The sequence below is a fragment of the Nothobranchius furzeri genome, chromosome 18 (genome assembly GCF_043380555.1).
Source record: "Nothobranchius furzeri strain GRZ-AD chromosome 18, NfurGRZ-RIMD1, whole genome shotgun sequence".
Lineage (NCBI taxonomy): Eukaryota > Metazoa > Chordata > Actinopteri > Cyprinodontiformes > Nothobranchiidae > Nothobranchius > Nothobranchius furzeri.
The window spans coordinates 29,002,952-29,025,734 of record NC_091758.1 but is presented as its reverse complement, the minus strand read 5'-3'; the positions used below and the strand labels follow the sequence as shown (position 1 = coordinate 29,025,734).

General features: G+C 40.0%; 1 protein-coding gene across 2 annotated transcripts; it reads right to left on the bottom strand.

The window, feature by feature from the left end:
- Nucleotides 1–927: 927 nt before the first annotated feature.
- stac (SH3 and cysteine rich domain) lies at nt 928–22,719 on the bottom strand. Of its 2 annotated transcripts, XM_070546806.1 has the most exons (13): nt 22,580–22,719; nt 22,330–22,461; nt 21,400–21,432; nt 17,124–17,457; nt 13,586–13,719; nt 9,072–9,153; nt 8,882–8,988; nt 8,288–8,369; nt 7,937–8,004; nt 6,346–6,431; nt 3,348–3,399; nt 2,764–2,901; nt 928–1,240 (listed from the first exon to the last, which is right to left on the bottom strand). In XM_070546806.1, the coding sequence occupies exons 2-13, from the start codon at nt 22,441–22,443 to the stop codon at nt 1,142–1,144; spliced, it is 1,329 nt and encodes a 442-aa protein (XP_070402907.1). In that variant the 5' UTR covers nt 22,444–22,461; nt 22,580–22,719; the 3' UTR covers nt 928–1,141. The 2 variants fall into 2 exon arrangements, with proteins under 2 accessions (XP_070402907.1, XP_070402908.1); XM_070546807.1 differs by lacking the exon at nt 21,400–21,432.
- Between the last annotated feature and the right edge of the window lie 64 nt (nt 22,720–22,783).

Sequence of the window (22,783 nt, the reverse complement as noted above, 5' to 3'; positions counted from 1 at the left end):
AAAACATATTTTATAATATTTTTGGACATTTAATGATAGCTTGTATAATTCCACTTGCTTATCTGATTACAACAATCTGGGATTATAGAGTTTTATGGATGCAAAACAGTATTTTGGTACCAATAAAGTGATTTCATTAGACCTAGTGACTATTAACTGAAGGGTGTTTAAACCTGATTCTTAATTATTTTGTAAGTTTTTAAAAGACAGTGTTATGTGCTTAGATGAGTATTTGGACGTTCTTAAAGAAATCTTGCAAACTTATTAAATATTTGTTGAAATTTAGAAAATAAAAAAAGTGATAAATTTCCCCCAATGTTCAAGTAGTCTAAATAATTACAGAACAAAAAGCAAAATAATGGCTCCTCAGAAGTAGATTTAAAAGAAATGAAAAGACTGAACTTTTACTAATATCATAACAAACCATAAAACTGTTTTCATGCACAGCTATATTCTGACTTATTTTGAAAGTTACACGTAAGATATTTGATTATTTTTCTCATTTAGTTGTTAGAATGCATTAATGAGTCGTGCAAACGCCCATTTGATTTGTTATTTCTCTTTTCCAGAGTTGTGCAGGACTCCAAATATCCACATAGCTCACCGACAGATACGATGCTCAGGAATAACTAGAGGATTAGATGCTTATGTCGTGATATAATGTAGTGTTTCCATCACCCCTCGTGGACGACAAGTTCCCCAATTAAAACTACACTGGCTGTTCCTCTTTGCATTACCCAAAGTTTTATGAACATATAAAAGTATAAAAGCAGCTAAAAGACTTGAGAGAGTGGTTGTTCATGTTATTAAAGCTTATTTAAGTCAGTTAGCAGCCCTTCCATAAAGAAAATGACTTGTAGATAAATAAATTATACAAAAAAAAACCCCAGAAAAGCTGTATAAATTAACAATAACAAACACAGTGATCACCTGTTGCTGTGCAAACAGTAAGCAGTTTGTGTCTCGAGACTCTGATCTGCACGAGTTATCGGTGTCCAAACCATCACTGCTCCTGTTAAACGAGTCTGTGACAAGGTGAACTCCGCCCCCCCGCCGTCGGCTCTTCCACCACTCGCGTCCCAGTGGCCGATCCCACTTCCTTCTTCTTACCCGTTTGTCCTCAGTTCTCTGGTTCTTTGTCTCAGATGATCTCCAGGACATCACAGGGGACAAAACCTCTCTTTTTTCCACTCGCTACTCTGATGAAGCCACCGCGCTCGTTTTCGCCGCTCGCACAGATCTACGAAAGGAGAGGAATAACTTTATACATTAACCTAAAGGAATTTTAAAACTGAAGGACAGTTTTTCATGTGACTGTTGGATTAAATTACTTCATGTGCTTTGCTGCACAACGGTGTTGCCACTTTGTGCTGAAACAAACACTGAAACATTTAATTTGGTCTTGTTAGAATGAAGGAAAGGTTTAAATGTAAACACATGGGACATTTTACGGGTCTTGGCTCACACTGTTACATATATGCTGCTCTCTATACAAAAGCAGGCATATCACTTTCATGAATGGATTCTGGTTTTACTATGGCAAAACGTGGACTTGTATGCTCGGTTTCTGCCAAAAATATATTTTTGGAGCGCAATTGCAGACAAAATTTAAACCTTAAGTAGTTAATTAGATTAATAGTTAATATAGAACCACCTCTCCAGGCCGGAGGAAAAGCAGCTCTATTACGAGTCCCTGCTGAGTATCTGAGCTTCTTTGCTTATTGCAGCTTGAGTGGTGGGTGTGGTTTTTAAAAGCGTCAGAGCCCTGAAACGTCTAATTCTGGAAGGTACTGAAACTGTCACGAATAAAACAGCTGAAACTGCTTAATGTGAGAGTGCAAAAATGTTATACACATGTTTTTTTTTATTTTATGAAAAAGGTTCTTAATATGTTCCCTTTAAATAGAGTACCGGTAACCTTTAGCACTTTTATTTAACGGAAGTTCTGTTTATTGGCCCCTTTAATGGGTCAGAACAGTTCATCTTCCCAGTGAGAATGGAAAAGAAAGTCAGCAGGTCACGGATCCATCTTGCATCTGGTGGTTTCACCTCCACTGGGGGTTCGCGTTCTTTAGATGCATGCCCTCTGAAGAGGGGGAAAGAGCTGTGATCGTGCCAAAATGTTATTTATCAGTAACTCATGAGAGGGACTTCAATTCTGTTAACTTCAGAGGATCTCTTTTAACAAGATTTGGCAGATGCTGAAGAGCTGTTGAATTATGTGAACCTGATGTGATCTAATGACCGAGTCGTGACTAGAAATTAAGCGCGGGTGTAATGTGATCATTTTCACGTTGAGGGTTGTGAACTCCCCAAACCACAGCCATACTCTCAGGATCAATTCTACTAATGTTGAGCAAACACTTAAATTAAAAGCTGCTTAAAAGAGTCATTAAATTCTGCAAAAAAACAGAAGTGCAGCTGAAGATCTAGTCATTGTTTTGAACAAAAGAAGACTCAGATATAATTACGCTCAACCCCCAAAGCTTCTGACCCAAACTGGCTCTAATGGAGGGTGAGTGCCGACAACCTGCAGCAGCTCCAGTAATTATCAAGCAGCTGCGCTCAAAAGAGCCTCCCTTTATTCCTGATTCCGCTTGAATCCAATCTGAGGTTTCACACACAGACAAACAAACATCACCTCCGATATTTATGAGTCCGTTTGGTTCGTCAAGTTTCTCAAAAAAAAAATCAAAAGACCAGTGACAGACCCCCAAAATGGCATCTTAATTCATGTTATCCAGTCGCTATCAAATGGAGTACCTGGCCCTCCTTCAGGGTGATCTGTCCCTGTTCTTTACAGCCGATGAACGTCCTGTTGCACCTGAAGACCTGGTCTCCGTCCTCCAGCTGCTGAGCAAAGGCTGCTGGGAAGTAACCAATCCTGTCCTCAATTATTCCCTTAAAAATGAAATAAAACTCGTGTGATGGGCAGGAAAAAGTGCTTAGTCATACAAATCCATGCAGAACACATTAAAATTACATATTCTAATTACTATATGTTTGCTCAGAGCATATTTACATTCATGCAAATGTAATAGGTTGCTTAAGTTGTTGGGTTTTAAAGTTTGAACCTCCCCAAGCCGTTAGTGCAGCTGAGCAGAAGTTAAAAGTCTAATGAGTTCCTTCATGCTCTAATAACAACAAACCACCTTTGCAAAGTCAAGTCGCGGCTCCTTTGTCTCCCTAATCTATCTGAAATGCATCACATCCTGAGGCGGCATCTTCCTCCAATAATTTTAAGCCTCATTTCCTGCAGTTTATTAATCAATTTCAGACTTTTTTAAGCTCACATCAGCACATTAGTTCCTTTATTTAATTGGTGCAGGTACTTGTTTACCACCCACCTTCCACCAGTCATCGTTGGAATCATCCATCAGTAAGATTCTGTCTCCTGCTCTATAAGTAAAGAGAAAGGCATAACATGTATTAATACTGTAAGAAATCCTACTTAGAATATGACAACATGAAACCGGGGGGGTGGGGGGGGGGGTGCTGTTGCAACAATAATCCCATTTTAGATTTAGGAGAAATATTCCTGTGCATTGTAAAAAGACTGCAGGGAGTTCTGAAGGGTCTCTTTAAGAATATCCTATATGTTCATTTTTATCACCTTAATCCAACTCCCTATAATCTATCTTCATCCAGGATCTTGTAGCATCTTTTTATCTTTTGTGCCATAATTACAAACATCTGTTTAAAACTTTATTCAACCAGTAAAAATAACACAACAAAGTTGTCCCAAATGTTAATCAGTGTATTTTTTTCTTTCCTTCTTGTGATTCAGAGAATTGCTGAAATTAGTTTGGTAATCATCACAGTGACTCAGAAAAAAAGCACTTTTTATCATCATTTAGTAAAGCGAAGCACCTGCTGCTGTTTTACAGTCTAAGAAGTGTGAATAAGTGCTAATTAGAGGAGCTGTAAATTTATTGAGCGAGCTTTTAATTTAAATGTTGCATTTAAATCAGATCCACGATCAAAAAAGTACCATCATCAATCACTGCAAGCTCTGATCAAAGATCATAGCAAAATTAAAATCTCCAGCGGCGGAAATGAATGAAAACGTTTTTTCTATTTTAAATAAAATAAGATGCTTCTAGATTAAAGATTGTGCTTTCATTTTTTGTGTTGGTTTCTGTGTGTAACGAGTCCCAGAAGAGAGAAAGGGCTTGTTGTCTCATTAAAGGAGAGCATCTGAATGAAATGCATTAGCGGCATTGAGAAGAAGCCCATGAATTTTAGATGAAAAGGTTTCCAGGACCTGACAGAAAGAAGTGTGTGTGTGCATGCGTGTGCGAATGTGTGTGTGTAAGGCAAATAGAGAACAATACATCTCATCCTGAAATCTCCAGGAGACTCAAGAACAAATCAGTGCTAAAGCTGAAGGATTGTTTTATACCCGAGGGCATAGAACCAAAAAAAGCTGACTCAGCAAACATGGAATGATCTCCAATCCTTATTCTAAAGGATAGGTCTAAATACAATAGAAAAAATTAAATGATCTTCTCTAATTTTCTCCACTTTGATTTCATATTGTTGCTGAATATATATTAATTTAAAATGGGCCTACACTTCTTCAACATGTTTGCAGTGGTCTCTAGTATTAATGAATGCCCTGTGAGTCGACCTTTGTCAAAAAAAAAAGCTCTGGCGCTCCTGCTTCAGGAGGTAGACATTAACCAGAGGTGTGGGGAGCAGAATATGGCAGGATTTCGAGTCCCATTAGTCGTTAAACACTGGTGAAAGAATTTCCCCACGTTTAACCCATCCTCTGGGGGAGCGGTGAGCTGCAGACATGGCTGCGCTCTGGAACTATTTGGTGGTTTAACCCCCACATCAAACACCTTAAAGCTGAGTGTCAAGCAGGGAGGCATTGAGCCCCATTTTTAAAGTGTTTGGTATGACCCTCCCTCCATCCCCTCTCGTCGTTTGGCCACTCTGATCACAATCTCATTCATCTGATTCCCGAATACATACCCAGGGTTATTACTTGTGTAATATTGGATTTACATAGTGTGTCTGTGTCCCTTACAGTATGCTGCATAGTTCTGGAAACACAAGTTTCCTGTTTCTTTGTTGTTGTTAGTGGTTGATGGTTACAATAATAGATTATTGTCTTTGAGTGTTTACCTATAATCTTGTTAATATTTTTCTTCTTCCATTCCTGCAAGTGTGTGTGCTGCTGTAGCAAGTGAATTTCCCCACTGTGGGATTATTAAAGTCTGTTCTATTTTATTTGAACCCATCTCCCAGTCTCAGGGTGGATACTAATGCCACTTGACCACTGAGCTGGTAATTTATTCAAACTTCTCTCCTCTGATTGGCTAACAGCAACATGACTCTTCTGCTGTCTCCATTTGCTCTTCAATGTTGAGGTATTATCTCAAGAAACAACACGTGCCCTTGATAATGCAAATGTAATAATCTTAAGCTTTGAGTCCATTCTGCAGATTAAAAAGGGGAAAACCATCATTTGGAGCAGCTATGAAAACCATAATAGTGTTTTTTGTCTAATGTGCTTCAGACCCCATTTGTTTTCTGTCAATATTCTTAATTACATTGGCATCCACTTCAGTGCCGGGCAGAAAAATGTGAGTATCTCTCCATTTTAATGGCTATAAATCAAATTAGTATTAGCCGTCAAGAAAAAAAGGGGCTACTCAACTAGGCACATCTTTATACCTTAATGGGAGATGGAAATGGAATTCTCCTAATATCATCAATCTCCCTGAAAATGAATATATATATATTTTTTTATAAATTTGACAAGATATTAATAGAAAGTCCAATCTCGCTCCCAAACATAAGTAGAACTTAGGAGGTTGCTTAAAAGAAAAGAAACTTCTGGTGTTCTTACTTCAGCAATTAAACGACTGATAAACTAATAAGCACCAAGAATTTAGTGTTAGACATGAAAAAAGTGTCTAAAGGAGGTTTGAATCTAATTTCAGAATCAGAGTGAAGGTGGCTTACAGCTTCTGATGTTTCTCTGAACAGCAAAAGAAAATGAAATGTTCATAAGCATGTTTGAGTCAATCAGTCTGCAATATTTCATCTGCAGGGCGTGGGAAGGTGCTGGACCGAGTAAAGCTGGATGGGCTTGTGGCATTCTTTGATTAGAGTGGTGTGTGTGTGTGTGTGTGTGTGTGTGTGTGTGTGTGTGTGTGTGTGTGTGTGTGTGTGTGTGTGTGTGTGTGTGTGTGCGTGCGTGCGTGCGTGCGTGCGTGCGTGCGTGTGTGTGTGTGTGTGTGTGTGTGTGCGTGCGTGCGTGCGTGTGTGTGTGTGTGTGTGTGTGTGCACGTGTGTGTGTGTGTGCACGTGTGTGTGTGTGTTGACGCAAACCTCATCTCCAGGTCATGACTCTCCTGAGCACTGAAGCTGAACAAGGCCACGTAGAGCTTCAGCTCGTCTCTCTGAACCTGCTCCATCTAGACAACAAACCAGACACATTCAGAGAGTCATACATGTGATTTGATTTGATTTGTGTATTAAAATAGTCCGACAGCGTTCACGTTAGCAGTAGGAGCCCACGTTTACAGCACGCAGGCGGACCGAGGTGTGGTTTAAGTTGCAATCTGTTCATTGAAGTCTCCAGTCAGCGTGAGTGGGAGAGACAAGACCGGGTTTTCATAAAAACAGGACGGGGCTGTGTAGGTGGGAAGGAAGTTCTCTGAGAAGTGTTGGTGTCGCTCTGCAGTAGGGGCTCCTTCCTGTTCCATCACCTCGAGTCTAAATCTCACCTGCTGCATTCCAGAAACCCATCAGACAGAAGCTCCTCAGGAGGGAATTTCTTAAACTTCTCAGGACTTTTAATGCCTGTCGTTGTTGGACGGCGAGAAACTTCTTCCTCTTTGTGCTGCTTTAATGAAGTGAAATGGCTCCCTGAGTGTCGCAGATGAGCACCGAAAATGCAGCTGATGGATGAGGCGAGTTAACCGAGGCCACAAGGCTTCAGGGTGCAACACAACAACATCAAACAGTCACCATCCGTCAGAGCTAAATAAGAGCTGCAGGTCGACCTTAAAGGGGCTTTTAATGCTGCTGCTGGAGCAGCGGGCAGCCAGGATAATAACCTCCTCTTTTGTTGGATTGGACGCAAGGGGCAATGTGGTGTTTCCTTTCAAGCAACATTTAGAGAACTTAAATAAAATGTTAATGTTGTCCATAGCAAATTTATAGTCCGTCATTCATGTCTTTATCCTTTCAAGGCTGGACTTCTGCAATGCATTGGCCGGCCTGAGCGGTTGCACGATTGCAGTTGGTTCAAAACTCCACAACCAGGTTTTTGATGGGCATTGGACATAGACAGCACATTACTCCGGTGCTCGCATCCCTGCACTGGCTCCCGAGGAAGTACAGGGTCAAGTTCAAAATACTGCTCCCTTACCATGTCTGGCACCATTGTCCTGATGTTTGTTGCTCCATCAAGGTGAGGGTTTTTAATATGATCCTGATTTTAGTGTTTTCTATTACTTATTTGCATGTTCTGCTTTATTGTTTTGTAGTTTACGGCACCGTGGATATCCGATGAGGTTGTAGAAGGTGCTTTATAAATAAAGTGAAGTGATTTGTGTAGATTCAAGTGAAAACATGGAGCAACAGTTGCCAATTTTACACTTTAACTCCTACAAAAATGTCAATAAAGTGATTTTCTGTTAGAAATCTGAACTGAGAAGATGCTTTTGGGTTTCTGGTGTACATCAAGCTGACTTTAATGGATGCAGAGTTCAAACTCTGGTCAGAATCAGCAGTATTTGCCAAAAAGCAACAGTTTTTTGTTAATAGCCAATGATTGCGTGGCTAAAATGAGCTTTTTTCATGTTCTTATTGCAGAAAATTGCCACGGTGATGATGAATTCTGTCTGCATGGGACTGTAGGCTACTGCACATGAGCTGTGTGGAACAAGAACAGTTTGAATGATTGTTTTCTCACCGATAAATCATCAGCTTTCCTCTCTGGCAGGTGGTAACGCTCCGTTCCATTTTCAATGACCACAAAGACTGAGGAAACAAACAGAAACATTCATAAAAATGATTGGGTGGCTCACCAGTAAAAATCAGGTCATAGGCTGCAAAGTTTTCCTACAACACACACTCCGGAGCAACACACGCACATAAAGGAAAAAGGAAACACAGTTTGCCAAGTTTTTTTCTACACCCGCATAAGCTGTCAAAGTGAGCAAACACAGCAAACAGAGTGAGTTTAGCTCCGATGAAAGCTGAAGGAACAGGAATACGAGTGTGTTGGATGTGACACTGCTGCTTAAACACGACACACACTCACCGTCGTCACTGTGTTTTCTCAACAGCTCCCGCCGACTGCAGTGAGCCACAACTTCCTCTGGAACGTTGTCCAAGTCACTAGTCTGCAAAAACGACACACAACTGATCGAACTTTAAGGCATGCACAAGAAAAAACTTCCCTGAAATTCTCCATTCATTTCCATGTAAATATTAATTGGAAAAACCACTCTGTTTCATAGCCTATATTTAGAAGCTATTATCAGGCCCCTGTTGGGGTCACGTTGTCTCTAAAGCTGATACACACACACATCTGTAACAGCTGCACAGGATAGCAGTCCAAACCAAGCAGCTTTAATCACATCATTCAGCTACGGTTGACCTTAGATTTAACAGAAAATGCAGTCGAAACACGTTCAGCCTTTCTGATTCTTCCTGGGAGCTGCTACATGAGACTGCAGTGACATTATCCAGCAACCCTGCCAGGACCACACTGCCTTTATTGGTAGTGCTGACTGCCTCGCTGCTGCAGTATCTATTTAGACAATCAGCTAGAGAGGGACAGAGAATACATGTGGCCAAATAAAGCAGGGATTTGAAATAAGCCTGAAAAACCCAACAAGTATTATGTTCTTACTGAGTTTCTGTGTGGCGACTCGGAGCCGCTGGCCCTCTTGGCCTTTTGTGCCAGCGATGTCCCGAACCTCAGGGCTTCATAAACTGGATCCACCTTATTCCCACAAGCTTTGGGGCAGAAAAAAATATTGTATCAACTGAAGAAAATCTGTTCTGAAATTAGTCTGGGGTTGTGTGTGCCTGCTGCTTACCGATGGGCATGACTTCTTTGATGCAGCCATACTGCTCCTGGTTCAGTAGCGGAGAGCTGTAGTACCGCCGAAAACCTTTAGGCTGATGGTGGGGAGGAAACAAGAGGGCAGAAAGAGTGAGGTGACAAACACTAGGAACAAATCGATCCTTCACGCTGCAGGCAGCAAAGCACCCTGATGCTGAAAAAACCCCACACCACACCTCTCTGTTGCAATTTTCTGAATGCAGCCGACTTCAAAAGAGGAAAATCCAACACAAAACATGAATTTTCATGAATAATTTCTCATGAATCAATGAAAAATAAAATATTATTTCACTTAGTTTTTGCAGCAAAAGTGATATAAATGAAAATTTCCTAGAAGACTGCAGACCAAATCCAAAATCTACAAATCAGGTGTTTATGCCAGCTGTGAGAAGAAAAATAAACACAAAAACCACCCTGCATAAAATTTAGTTCAAGGGCAAATCGTTCAAACGATGCCAGAGGGGCTGACTGAGTTCGCAAAATGATGTCAGACTCAGACGTCACACTCAATACAGAACTGCCCCCGAGGATAAAACACACAACCATTTCCTCAACTTTCAGCAGAATGTGCCTCAGACTTTAATAACACAGCAGTTTCATTGTGTGCATGAGCATCAAAAATCAAAACGACAATCCGTCACGTACCCTGAGCTGAATTCCTTCATGCAATCATAACTTTCCATGATCTACTGCAACTGTAACACATTTAACATCTCTGCTTATCTTATTTGATCAGTATTCACATCATGGAGTCTGCAGCACACTAGATAATGATTATCTGACTCATTTTTTAGTTGCTCCTGATTCAGGCTTTCATTATCAGCCACATACGTTTAGGAGTTTTTGGTATTTAGAGAACTTTCTGCTAAAATGACGAACTCTATAGAGTTCTTCAGGTTTCATGTCACACTGACAAGAAAATGTTCCAAGTGAGCACTTGAAGCTCACGCATTTAGTAAAAAAGGTTATAAACAGGGTCTGGTTTGGGGGACGCTTTATATAAGGTCATGCATGGATCTCCTGGGTGCAAAACAAAATGGTTATTTTATCTTTTTTTTCTGGCCTCAAACTAAAAGCAAAGTACAGATCCTTAAAACACATCTGGATTTAAACCAGCAACCCGTCAGTAAGAGGTGAACTCTTGACTCCTGGGCTACCATCGCCCCCTTATAACAGTTTTAATCCTACTGTGTGTGGTGTAAGGCCACACAGCAAAAACTACAGTCAGACAGAAAATCTTGCACCTCTGAAGGTCAAACGTGACTCCTCGACACATCACATTCAACATGCAGATGACTCCTTTGTTCCCAAAATCCGATCAAGACAATCAACCACGTCTAGCTCTGATTTGAGATCAGAACAGCCCCAACATTGTTCCAACTAGGCCAGAGGGCTCTTAATACACGACACATGGTGGGAACATCTTATAAAATTATGTTTAGAGCTATGAAAATCGAGTGCGGCTGTGCAGTGGAGCAGCGGTTAGAGTTGTTGCCTTGCAGCAAGAAGGTCCTGGGTTCGATTCCCGGCCTGGGATCTTTCTGCATGGAGTTTGCATGTTCTCCCTGTGCATGCGTGGGTTCTCTCCGGGTATTCCGGCTTCCTCCCACAGTCCAAATGCATGACTGTTAGGTTGATTGGTCTGTCTATATTGTCCTCATGTGTGTGTGTGTGTGCATGATTGTCTGTCCTTTGTGACTGTGTTGCCCTGCGATGGACTGGCTCTCTGTCCAGGGTGTACCCCACCTGATTGACCGCTGACTGCTGGAGAAAGGCACCAGCCCCACCCCCACCCCCCATGACCCTGCGTGGACAAAGCAGGTTCAGGAAATGGATGGATGGAAAATCGATTGCATCTTTAAGATTTTTGGAAGGGGCGAATCGAGTCAGAAATCTTCATAAAGATCTTGAGCCTTACATGATTTAAACTCTTTGAGAGGACTAAATTTAAACTTAACTGAACAACAAACATAAAAGGACAAAAATAACAGAAAAGTTACCGGGAATCTTGTTTGGATTGACTTCATCATCAGTCTGTTAAAATCCACTTCTTTGATATTTTGACCACGTTGTCAACACAAACATCACCAAAGTGCTTTTTGGGTTTCATGCTTGAATCTTACTTGATGAGTAAAAGCCAGTATGCTAACCGCTAGCTGAATGGTTACAATGGCGAGTTAGGAATAATAAGGCTGTTTGTACAACATGGTGAAAAAATGTGCGTGTTTTATTTTCACATGGGTGTACAGCGCGTTGTAGTGGCTGCTTTCTTCTTCTTCGTCTGTTTGGCCCACAGTGCTTTGCTGGGGGTCTAGGGTTACGTCATGGAGTGGGGGGAATTCACACGGGTGGAGATGGGGTTTTGTTGAATCCAAGCATCTTATTTCTGAGTTCTCAAGAAAATAACTTAGATTTCAGAAGAAATGACGTCTCCATGGCGCCAACGGTAATATTTTAATCATATATAAACTGCTCTGAAAAATGGAAAATAACATAATGTAGAACAGAATTTTTTTCTAAATTTTTCAAAAAAAAATGTATCATTTGTCTTTAAGTTAGAATTTTATGGGATTATTTCAAAGATCCATCAAAAAATTGGAGAACTTCCTACAAATATCCAGGTTACTTGGAGCATCAAAAGCATCAGAGGTGGGAGTGAAGCTGTGGCTTCATCATTTATGACCAACGCTTCGCTCTGATCTGGTCTCACAACTTTCCCCACGGTGTCACAGCAGCAGATATTATCCAGCAACATGTTGTCCGGGTGTGAGCGAAGTTTTAAGCACCAACTCACATATTGGCTTACAATTAGTTGGATCCAGGCTGGCGCGTCTCCCAGAAACGTCAGCTGCATCGTAGCCGTTTTCTGAATCCTAACAAAAACTGTGTGCGTCACTCGTCTTGTGAGTGGTCTGCTTTTTCTAAAAGGTCCTTCTTGATTGAACTAAAACAATATGTTAGGGACACATCCTTACAAAATAAAACAAACTATACCTTCAACAAGCATTTGCAGAGATAATCTAGGGCAGAACATATCCTCAAGTAGCCTTTAAAGAGCTTCCTAGAAAAATCATATGTCAGCTTGAACCCAGATTTGGAGTATGAGGTTACTGAAGGCTCCTTCAGCCAAGAGAAACAAGCATGGCAGCAGAAGTAGAATTCAGAGCTGTACTCCTCTGGGGAAACGTCCCTTTTTCTGTTTGACCTCTCAACCTCATTTTCCACTCCTGAGAGCCAGTCACGTCGTCAAGCCTCATCCCACAGACGTCTTGTGGAAAGATGCAACACAGTGGAACAAAAAACATAAAATAACTCATGACTGTTTGACGTTACTCATCCCATACAACATTTCCTCTCTGTTTTCTTAATCTAAATCAGTTATTTTCCTAATTCCAAGTAAATTTCCTTCAAACGAAAGAAAACACCAGGAGGAAATAATGATAAATCAGAACGTGGAGCTTTGCATTCGGTCTGTTTTGTGTGTCTGAGCTGCAGCCTCCCAGTTGAGTTTTGTCTGCGGGTTTAGTTGGACCGCGATGACAGCGAGGAATGCTTTATTGGCTTCTAGGAGTGGGGCAAAATCCTGCTCAGTAAAAACACTCGGACCACCCTGACAAACTCACTCCAGCAAGGCTTTTAATACAGTCAACAACTGATAAAACTTGGGACTCGTTATCTCAAATTTACATTTTTTCACGATGAAAAAAAAAGTATTTATTATTCGATAAAAGACTATTCTTTAAAGGTGTGGTTGACTGAAAAAAACATTTTAATGATTATTTCTGATTATAATCAGTCAATCTGTGTTTTTCATACAGGCTGAACATGAAAAATAGTCTCCTACACCTGTCTTTAGGTTAGCTTCTGATAGAAGATGGATGGTGAAATGCTAGGATTTGAACATCCTCACGTTGTGATGTCACACTGTAAATTTGCATTCATGGCCTCGCCCATCTTGGCTCTCGCCCAAGGGAAGGCTTTAAAAAGAGTAATCCTGCTGCTTTCAGACTTCCTCTACAGCAAACTTCTGCATCTCAGAAAAAGACCATCATAGTTTTTTTATGACTCATAAGGCATTGATTTACAATAGAAAATACTGCAAACGTATTGAGTAAACAAGTAAACCACACCTTTAAACCTTGTTTGGAGGCATTTGCAACGCACCACCAGAACTTGATTAGATAAAAGACGAGATCAGTGTTTTTTAAGCGGAGAGCTGAATTATCTAACGGGAGAAGTGCTGATGATATAACGATGATGAGGAGGATGAAGAGGAAGCATGGTGGCCACAGATGAGCTGGAACGCTGACACTTCAGAAAGTGTGATTTCTGAATAAGCACATTCTGTTGGGGAACGGTCAGATTGACAGACAATCCTGACAGTTTGGTTCGTTGTCATGGCAACACTGATGCAGCTCGGAGTCTCCCAAACTGCCGAAAGCGCACAGTCTGCTGTTTGTTTCGTGCCCTGTGTGTCACATGTCTCACCAGTTTCCCCATGCAGCGCTGCTGCCCGACTCCATTCTCGCATTTGTGATGCAGGCTCATCTTGCAAGCTTTGCAGCGAAGGCCGTGCTTCGCCGTGTTTCCCGCCAGAAACACCACGTGCTTGGCTGTTGTGCCTGAAACACAAAGAAGAAGATAAAATGGGATAACAGGTTCAGATTTTTCCTTTAAGGGATCTCAGCAAACTGCAAAAAAAAAATGTATGTGCAAAGTCATCTGTGCATTCATTAAATCATTCATTTACTTCTCACAAGCAGTTGTGAGACAGGTTGTATGGTACACTTACAAAAAAGAAAAAATTTGAGAGATACAAACACCGACTATAATCTACTGTACTTTAACTGAACAGCTGAAGGCTATCACTGTTAGCTACTAGAGTGAATTTCATTCTTCCTCATTCAAGTTGTTATAGCGAGCCTTCAGAACAAGCTAGATGTTTGATCACAAACACTTCTGCCAGAATTTTAAACTCACAATGCCAGGGAAACGAGATAGCACTAAACACCAGTTGTTGTTTTCTAGGTCAGAATGTCTTTTGTTGTCTGTGACTTTAAATGGTGTTTTTCTTTTTGGGACTCTGGTTGTTTGTCCTAAAGTTGAAGCGGTAGCAGCCGGCAGTTTCTCCTTCTCTGATATTATTGAGCAGCAAACATCTCACACCAGTGGTGCTGCTAAATATGCAAGTGCGTAATGAGTGGAGGACCCAAGGTAGTGTGGCGGTTTGGTGAGATCGACAACCGGATGGTCCAATAGCTGCTTTTCGTCTGAAACGTGTTATTGGCGGAGACAAATGCATGAAAGCCAATTTTTTATTAATTTTTTAAACATTTTTGTTCATCTCCACAATATATTTATAGCTATACAATGTTAGAAGGTTGCTAAGAAGCATGAAAAAATGTTTTAAGCTAATTTGTTTTCCAAATTTGCAATTGCAGCTTTGATAAACCACTCACATCAGCAGAAATAAATTCAGTACGATTCAAGAATTGTACTTAATCCTGTGCCGACCCTTTTCAGTGTGTGTACATATGCGAATGAAGGTTTGTGAAAGAATAAAACCAGAGACAAAGAGGAAAATAGAAAGATGAGGAACTAAAAAGAAGAATGAGCCTTGTCCTGCATTTCTAGACCTCATTCTTTAATAACGAGTGAAGATAACAGCAGGCAGGTCGGTGTGTTTTTACAGGGTAGTTCTGGAGCGCAACCTGAAAAAGAAATATTTCAAAGTAAATCTTGCATGTCGTAAATGAATTTGTTCTGGATGATCATAGGATGCTAAAATAAATTTAAAGGGACCAAATTCAACACTTTTATTATTTTTGGCCTTTTCTAAATGATAGATGTGTGAACCTCTGATTTGTATTTGATTAAAAGGAAAAACTATAATCAAAAGTTCACAAGACGCTAATTCAAATGTGTCACATTGAATGTTTTGTTCTTAACTGCACCAAATATGTTTGTTCCATTTAATTTTAAAAAAGTGTTCACATATTCTGTTTAATTTAACAAACCTAAAAGCAACTTGCTAGGCCTCAAGAGCTTGGTCAGGGAGGAAATAGGTCCTGAAAAAAGTCCGTTTGAAAATATTCAATGTTCAGTTTTGAAATCAAGTCTTAGGCTGTAATTTTATTTAAAGTTTACAGCATTCCCAGCATCCCTATTATTCTGGCTCTTTACTGGGTTATCTATAAGCTCAGTTCAAGCACGCTCCCTCTCTGTGCATGAGTGGAAATGCAGATATGCAAAGGGAAAATCGATCTAGTTTTCTGGGAATTGAAAGAGCAGCGAGGAAAGAAGCCACAGCGGTGTAACGGTGGCAGTGGTAGGACTGCTCCATGTGGAGAATTAGTGTGAGAAGCAGGGTTTCAGTTCAGATCTTCCTCAAAAACATGCAGGGTGAAAAAGGGGTCAGTGATCTGAGATAATATGTAGTTTATGTTTCCAAAAATAGGGATAAATAAATCTCAACTTCTTTTGCAGCAGTGAGTGCAGCTCGAAACTAGATCCTCGTTTAAACTTGCATGACGCAGGACTGATGGAGTTCGATTTACTGAGATAGAAGCTGGGAGGAAGCCAAAGCCTCTCTGATTGGTTACAGATCACCACAACAACAATGGAAGTAGCTGAGGCGACGCATTGATCCTTCAACAACTTTCAGGTCACTCTAATTGAGACGGAGGGATCGGGTTCAAACCTTTAACAGTGATTAAACTTTTTATCTGTTTCTAATGAGACTTGAGGACAGAAAGTCAAATATCTTCTTGTCAAACTGCCTTCTTTAATAAATTAAGAGAGGTGATGAGACACCCTAATGCTGACCCACGAGGAAAAACAACAAAATCACATCTAAATTATCATTCTTTTGTGATGTTTTGTCCTCCAATAACCACTTTATCACCAGGCAGTGACTTTTATATCAGAGTAATACTTCTCAGACTAAAACAGATGCTACAGAATAGAGGTGAAACTTATTATTGGATTCGTAAGAACATACACATAAAAATAAAACTGATTTACAAAAGTTACCTAATAATAAAAGTTGCTTTATTCAAAGAAATGTCTTCAAAACTGCAGAGTAAAATCTGGTAAGTTATTAAATCATAATGCAGTCAAACCATTTAAATAAGGTTTATTCAACCAGAGAAGAGATTACCGTATTTCTTTTTCATAAACCTACATCTATAACCTTCTTCTTCTGTGCTTTTTATGGCCGGAGCACTGAGTCTGATTTAGACAGAGCCAGTGCATCTCATCAAGCCCAGCGTGATCTCATTAAAGCAGGACAAATGAAGAACAGGACAGCATATTTTATCCTGAGTGGTTACGAGGGCGCAGAGCCAATCACAGGCCCAGCTGACACCACGCTGTCACCTGAGACGTCTTCAATAATAACAGTTAGGTGCACTCAGATCTGCAAACTGGTAACTTTTGTTTACTTAATTTCACTTGGGAATGTTAGTTGTGTTTTATTATCTTGGGAGGAAACTACACTACATCGTCATAAGTGTCAGGACGCATCTTTAGTTGTGCATGAACTTTAATGAGAACTCCATAAAATGTAGGGTTTAAAATAGCGTTGGGGAAACTCTGCAGCTACAACAGCTTTAATTCTCCTGAGAAGGCTTTCAACAAATGTTTAGCAGTGCATGTCTCTGACTTTTTGGCCATTTTCTATGAAGTCCATTTGTAACACATTATTATGAGCTCTTCAGACAAATGCTTCGCCTTCTATCGACTCTCGTAGTAAAAAGATCTGCAGATGGAAAACAGGAGCATCAGGCAGCAGAAAACAGAGCTTCAGGATATCTGATATGTAGAAACTGGGCTCAGATTAGGGCAGAGATACTTTAATCACACTTGTACTCAGTATCCTGTTTTGACAACATACCATATTAAAGACATGAAGCGGTCAGGTTCTCTCTATATGTGAACAGATCCATGCTTATCAGCCCCACTGTTAAGCTCTAGTAGCAGGAACAGGGTGGAGGTCGCTGCATGATGTTTGGTGTTCAAACCCTACCTACAATCATGTGGTTGCAGACGTCGCAGAAGGTGGGCTTCTTGAAGATGTGCTCCATAAAGCAGTGTCCGGCCGAGTCTACCTGCAGCGGGTTGCGAGCCTGGGAGCGCGACGTGGGAGGGGGAGCGCAGGGAATGGCCGGGGGCACCGGAGGGATGGGGAGGTGGGTGGTGTGTGGCGGGGCCATCCCGATGTTGCAGAGATGGCCCGTACTGCTGCTCACATCAGAGAGGAGCCCCGTCTTGTTCTCGCTGCTGTTTCGGAAGAAGTTGTCAGCGCTCTTGCTGCGGATGCTCTTGGTCTTGAAGGACAAGGAGCGCTTGAGTCTCTGCAGCTGAAAACAGAGAAGAGTAAAAGAAATTATGAGAGGACGATATAGAGCAGTGGCATCCAACCTTGTTCCTCGGGGGCACCTGTCAAGCTCGATTTTAGTTGTTTCCCTGCTCCAACACACCTGATTTAAACCTGCTCAGCTGGAATGTCAAGCTGTGCAAAAGCCTGTTTAGAGTCCGATTTCAAACGACAAATATAGTCCAAGGCAGTGTTTCCCAACCCTGGCCCTCAAGGCACACTGTCCTGCATGTCTTCCATGTTGCCCTTTTAAACAACCCTGTTGTGTTTCCCTGCTGCCACCACCTGGCCTAAATGAATGAGTGATTAACAGGTATCTGCAGCACTTGATGTCCTCCTGAGGAGGCAATGTAAATCAGGTGTGGTGAAGCAGAGACGTGGAAAACATGCAGGTCAGTGTGCCATGAGGACCACGGTTGGGAAACCCTGGTCTAAGGCAGAGGTTCCCAATCCTGGTCCCAGAGGGCTAGCATCCAGCATGTTTTAGTTGTTTCTCTGCTCCAGCACTCTTGATTCATTGGTTGAATCACCTGTTCAACAACTCATCAGCCTCTGCAGCAGCCTGTCAATCACATGCTGATTGAAGTCAGGTGTGTTGAAGCAGAAAAACAACTAAAACATGCTGGGTACTTGTCCTCCAGGACCAGGATTGGGTATCCCTGGCTTTCAGCGTCTCAGAGTCCAATGAGCAGTCTACTGGGGCCAACTGATTACCTCTCATTTAACATTTCTTACAGAGAAAGTAATATAATTTCCAGTTTGGGCCAGTGCATTACATAGAAAATAGGTTCTTTCTTTTATGATTGTAGCCAGCATAAATCACATAGTGTACAGTCGTCTCCTTTCATCTCTCAGCACGGACATTTGTTCCAGCGTGATCCACCAAAATCTGGATTTATGGTTAGCAACTGACTGAAAATGTAGTTTCTATTTGACCAGCAGCAAAAAAATGCTTTATTATCCATTAGACCTCATCACAAATTCACCCAAACGTAAACAGCCCACAGAAACATCATTTTTCTCTGCTTTTGTGTTTGTCAGAAGACACAAACTGATAACGAGAGCTTAGAGCTAAACTGTGCAGCAACATGAGGATGAACCCATGTCCATGTGCTGTTTGCACTTGTCATTTTCCTGAACATGCCTGAGCAAATTGTTTGGAGTCACTGCAGCTGTTGCATAGTGAATCAATTCTACAGGTCACTCTGGAAACAATCAATTTAGAGCCTTTCTCTCCACCATTACCACCCACACACATGGATGCACGCACACACACTTTTGCAGGCAAACAAGAACACAAATGCCTCCTCTTTACTGATTGATGCACATATTTTGTGCACGGTGGTGAAACAAAGAGGAGCTTGATTGTAAATATGAACCTCATTTCAGAAAAGCTTTTAGGAAAAAAAAGAAAAACAGAAAATGTGCTTTAGTACATTTAATGTAAATTTAGTGTTTGGAAAATAACTAATCTAAAATTTGATGCACAAAAGGATTTTATAGAATAAACGAGTAGTGCTGTTCAGGAGTGTGAAAGGCGAGGATGTCAGGATGTGGCGTAAAAAGGACCATCTGCTAACAAGAGGGTCAAGAAACATATTTCTGCAAGCAAAGAGTATAAATAAGTTACTTTTTTCAGCATTTAGTGCAAAAACATTCTTGATGTGACCAAGATTGGACACAAAACGCATGTTGAGTGTAACCACTGAACCCTAATGAGAAACTTTCAAGCTAGCAACATGACTACCCTAAACATAGTCTGACACTGATTTACTTGTGCTAAATCCAACTTTATTAAGCAAAATTATTATTTTTGATTAACAGAAAGACAGATGATGTGTTCTGTATTCATTTTCAGCTTTTCAAAGTGAGAAAACCCATAGGTTGCTATTAGTAAAAGGTGTAAAAGGCAGCCTCTGTGATGAAATAAGGATGCATCAGTGGTTAAAGCATGGGTGATTGGAATAATGAGTGGATGGGCTACTGGTGCAGAGGTTTTATACTGGAAAATGTTAATTCAGCCACCTAAACAATGTGGTTCCCTGAGATTATGGGTATTTATGTACATATCAGTCTGCAGCCTATCTCTCCTTTTGCAAATGGCATATTCATTAAGAAGAGGACTAACCAGCAGAGTTGTCTTGTTAAATGTCTTTTTTTATGTTGCAAAGGAATATTTTAAATAAAAACACAAAGGTAACCTGCATTTCTCTAAAGTTTTTGTTCTTTCTGTCCACTTTATTTGAGTTTGGTCAAACCAGACTCACACATTTTCTAAAGAAACTAAAGTCTGAAACATTAAACTGAATAAAAGCAAACAAATTCCATCTGTTAATCATGGACGTAATTTTGGGGGGGGGATAGGGGGGACATGACCCCCCCACTTTTTCCAAAGTCAAGTTTTGACCCCTGTACTTTTTACCATCCAAAAACAATATTACACTATATTAAATTGACACTAGTTGAAGCCTGTAAAGCCTGTAAAGATACCCCCCCCCCCCCGTGTCCCCCCCACTTCTAAAGTGAAAATTACGTCCATGCTGTTAATTACATATCCACATTTCACCCAACCTTTCTGTTTATGGGCTGTGCAGATATAAATTTTTCAACTTCTCGTTTTTACGTTCAACAGTCTACAGAGTAAGATTTCTTTCTGTCATGTAAATAAAGAAAAGTGAGAAAATGTGTGCGTGCAGCTCATGCTCTGCCTATTTCTATGGGGTGCCTTTTGTAACGTCAGTAAGACTTTTATTGCTATATTTAGTTTTTTTAACCTGTTCTAAGAGAAAAAAAATGGGAGTTCAGATTTCAAAGTCATATTTTCACCATGTTGTTTATAAATGTTAAAGTTCCAAACTAAATATGTATGTCCAACCTAAATATCTGTTTTCAAACAAATTATTAAACTACTAACTAAATATTTTTGCTTGGATCTAAATATTAATTTTGGAGATAATATTTAGTTTACAAACAATATGCTTAGCTTCAAATTAGAGATTTACTTTTCAAAATAAATATTCAAGTTTTAGCTAAAAATTTATTTTGGAGCTAAATATTTTGGTTGGAAATTATATATTTATGTCCAACCTAAATATCTGTTTTCAAACTAATTATTCAAACTACTAACTAAATGTTTAGTTTGGATCTACATATATCCATATCTTGTTTACAAACAATATATTTAGCTTCAAATTAGAAATTTTATTTTAAAAATTCACATTCAAGTCCCAGCTAAATATTTATCTTGGAACTAAATATTTAGTTTGCAAAATAAATACTTAGTTTGGAAAATAAATATTTAGTTCCAAAATTAATATTTAGCTTGCTAAGAAATATGGCTGTGTGATAGAATCTCAATCAGGCTGTCGCAGTTGATGTGTCCTTGAGCAAGAACCCATGTTGCCTGCTGGTGATCGGAGACAGCTGTCACAGCATCCAGGGCAGCTGCTGCTTTGTAGTAGCCCATCACCACCAGTGTGTGAATGGGTGAATGACTTGATGTGTTGTGAAACACTTTGGGTGTTGTAGATCACTAGAAGGTACTATACAAACACAAGCCATTTACCATTTTATTCTCCTATCACTGGTTAAATAATACAAAATATTGCTTTTAAATTGTGAATTTTTGACTTTACAAATTGCACCCCATATGTTTTCATGAGACCTGTCATAAAGCAAGGACGGTTAATCAATGCCAGCACTGCTGAAGAAACTCCTGCAACTAATTTTTGCACAAACGTCAAATTAAATCGTTTGAACAAATAACTGCAGATTGAGCGAAAGGAGCTCTCTAAAAGGTGGATGATGATGGAGTCTTAAAGTGAACTTTCCTTAAAAGCAGTGAAAGTTGTTAATGTGCATTAGTGTACATGCAGGCAATGGGCTTAAATCAGTAGCTACAGTTTACATGAAAGTGGAAGCTCACCTTGCGCTTGTGATGCTCAGGTCTCACAGTATTCTTAAAGGAGGAATAAAAACAAAAACACAGCTTTACTTGTTGGTTCTAGAACTACCACCACCAAGGAACGTATTCTACCCTGTTGAAAAAATATATATCTATATATCTATATCTATATATATATATATATATATATATATATATAGATATAGATATATATCTATATATATACATCTATATATATACATCTATATATATATATATATATATATATATATATATATATATATATATATATATATATACACACACACACACACACAGGTGGAACATTTAAAATCAATGTGTGTGTGTGTGTTTTTTTTTACCTGAGCCTTAAAATGAATCTAATTAATTTTTGTAGAAAAAAAAAACAAATTGACTAACAGGGATGGATGGGGAGAAGAAAAGTGAATACACTGATGATCACATTCCAATAATGTCCTGCTAATTGTAGGACCCTGGCCAACATGTGACCCACATAATGCCTCAGACAAGTCTCTACAACATGCACCAGCCACAAGTACACAAAAGGTATTTATTGGAATAGAAATTTTGTGTTTAATTATGTTAGAGAGTTTGTTAAATTCTTGTTGATCCAAATAGAAGAAAAGCAGCTTTATGATATGTTACACGATGAAAAGTTAGTTTATTTATGTTCAAAAGCTTTATTAAGTGTGCAGTGGTGAAGTGATTAATATTATATTTAAAGCTGGACTTGTTTTAAGTACAAGTGTTGTTTTGGTCTGGTAATGACATTTAATCAGCCTCAAGCTGTTGATACTATTTCTAAACTCCAGAGAAGGGATTATAATTTGAGGTTGACGTTTTTCCCAGTTTCTGAGAGTTCCATGCTAAAGTAAACCTGACAGGTGAATGAGAAATATTAATGATAATGATAATAATGCTAGGGCAGACCTTGGTTTCCTGCCGGCTCGCGCTCGTCGTCGGGGATTTGGGAGTCTCATCCTGGTCCCGTTCGTCCTCTTTGTCCTGACTCTCGTCCTGAACTGCGTTAGCTGGCGGGATCATCCCCTCTTTCTGTGATCTCTTTAAAAAAAAACGCACACACACACACACACACACACACCCGCACAGCTGAGTTTGTTTCCTGTCAAAGCAACGTTTCCACTCCTCAGTCACAGTAACCCGGGATAAGAGGAGTCACCTGCGCCAGACAGAATCCGACAGCAAAGAACAACCACAAAAAAGAAAAATGAATAAATAAATAATTAAATATTTTCTAGCGTCTGGAAAAAGGTGGAATTCGATTAAAGAAGAATTAACAGCATCCCAGCTGTCCCGTGTGCGTGAATGGAGGTTTTCAGCTTTCTTGTTGCGTCATGCGTAAACCATCCAAAGACGTCTCCAA

What these genes read in the sequence shown, in the direction of transcription:
- stac (XM_070546806.1), bottom strand. Translation starts at nt 22,443, where the DNA reads ATGATCCCGCCAGCTAACGCAGTTCAGGACGAGAGTCAGGACAAAGAG. An exon ending in AGCGCTGCATGGGGAAACTG is followed by an intron (nt 9,154 to 13,585) that starts GTGAGACATGTG and finishes CCCCACCATCAG; the next exon opens with CCTAAAGGTTTTCGGCGGTA. An exon ending in CCAACGATGACTGGTGGAAG is followed by an intron (nt 2,902 to 3,347) that starts GTGGGTGGTAAA and finishes TTCATTTTTAAG; the next exon opens with GGAATAATTGAGGACAGGAT.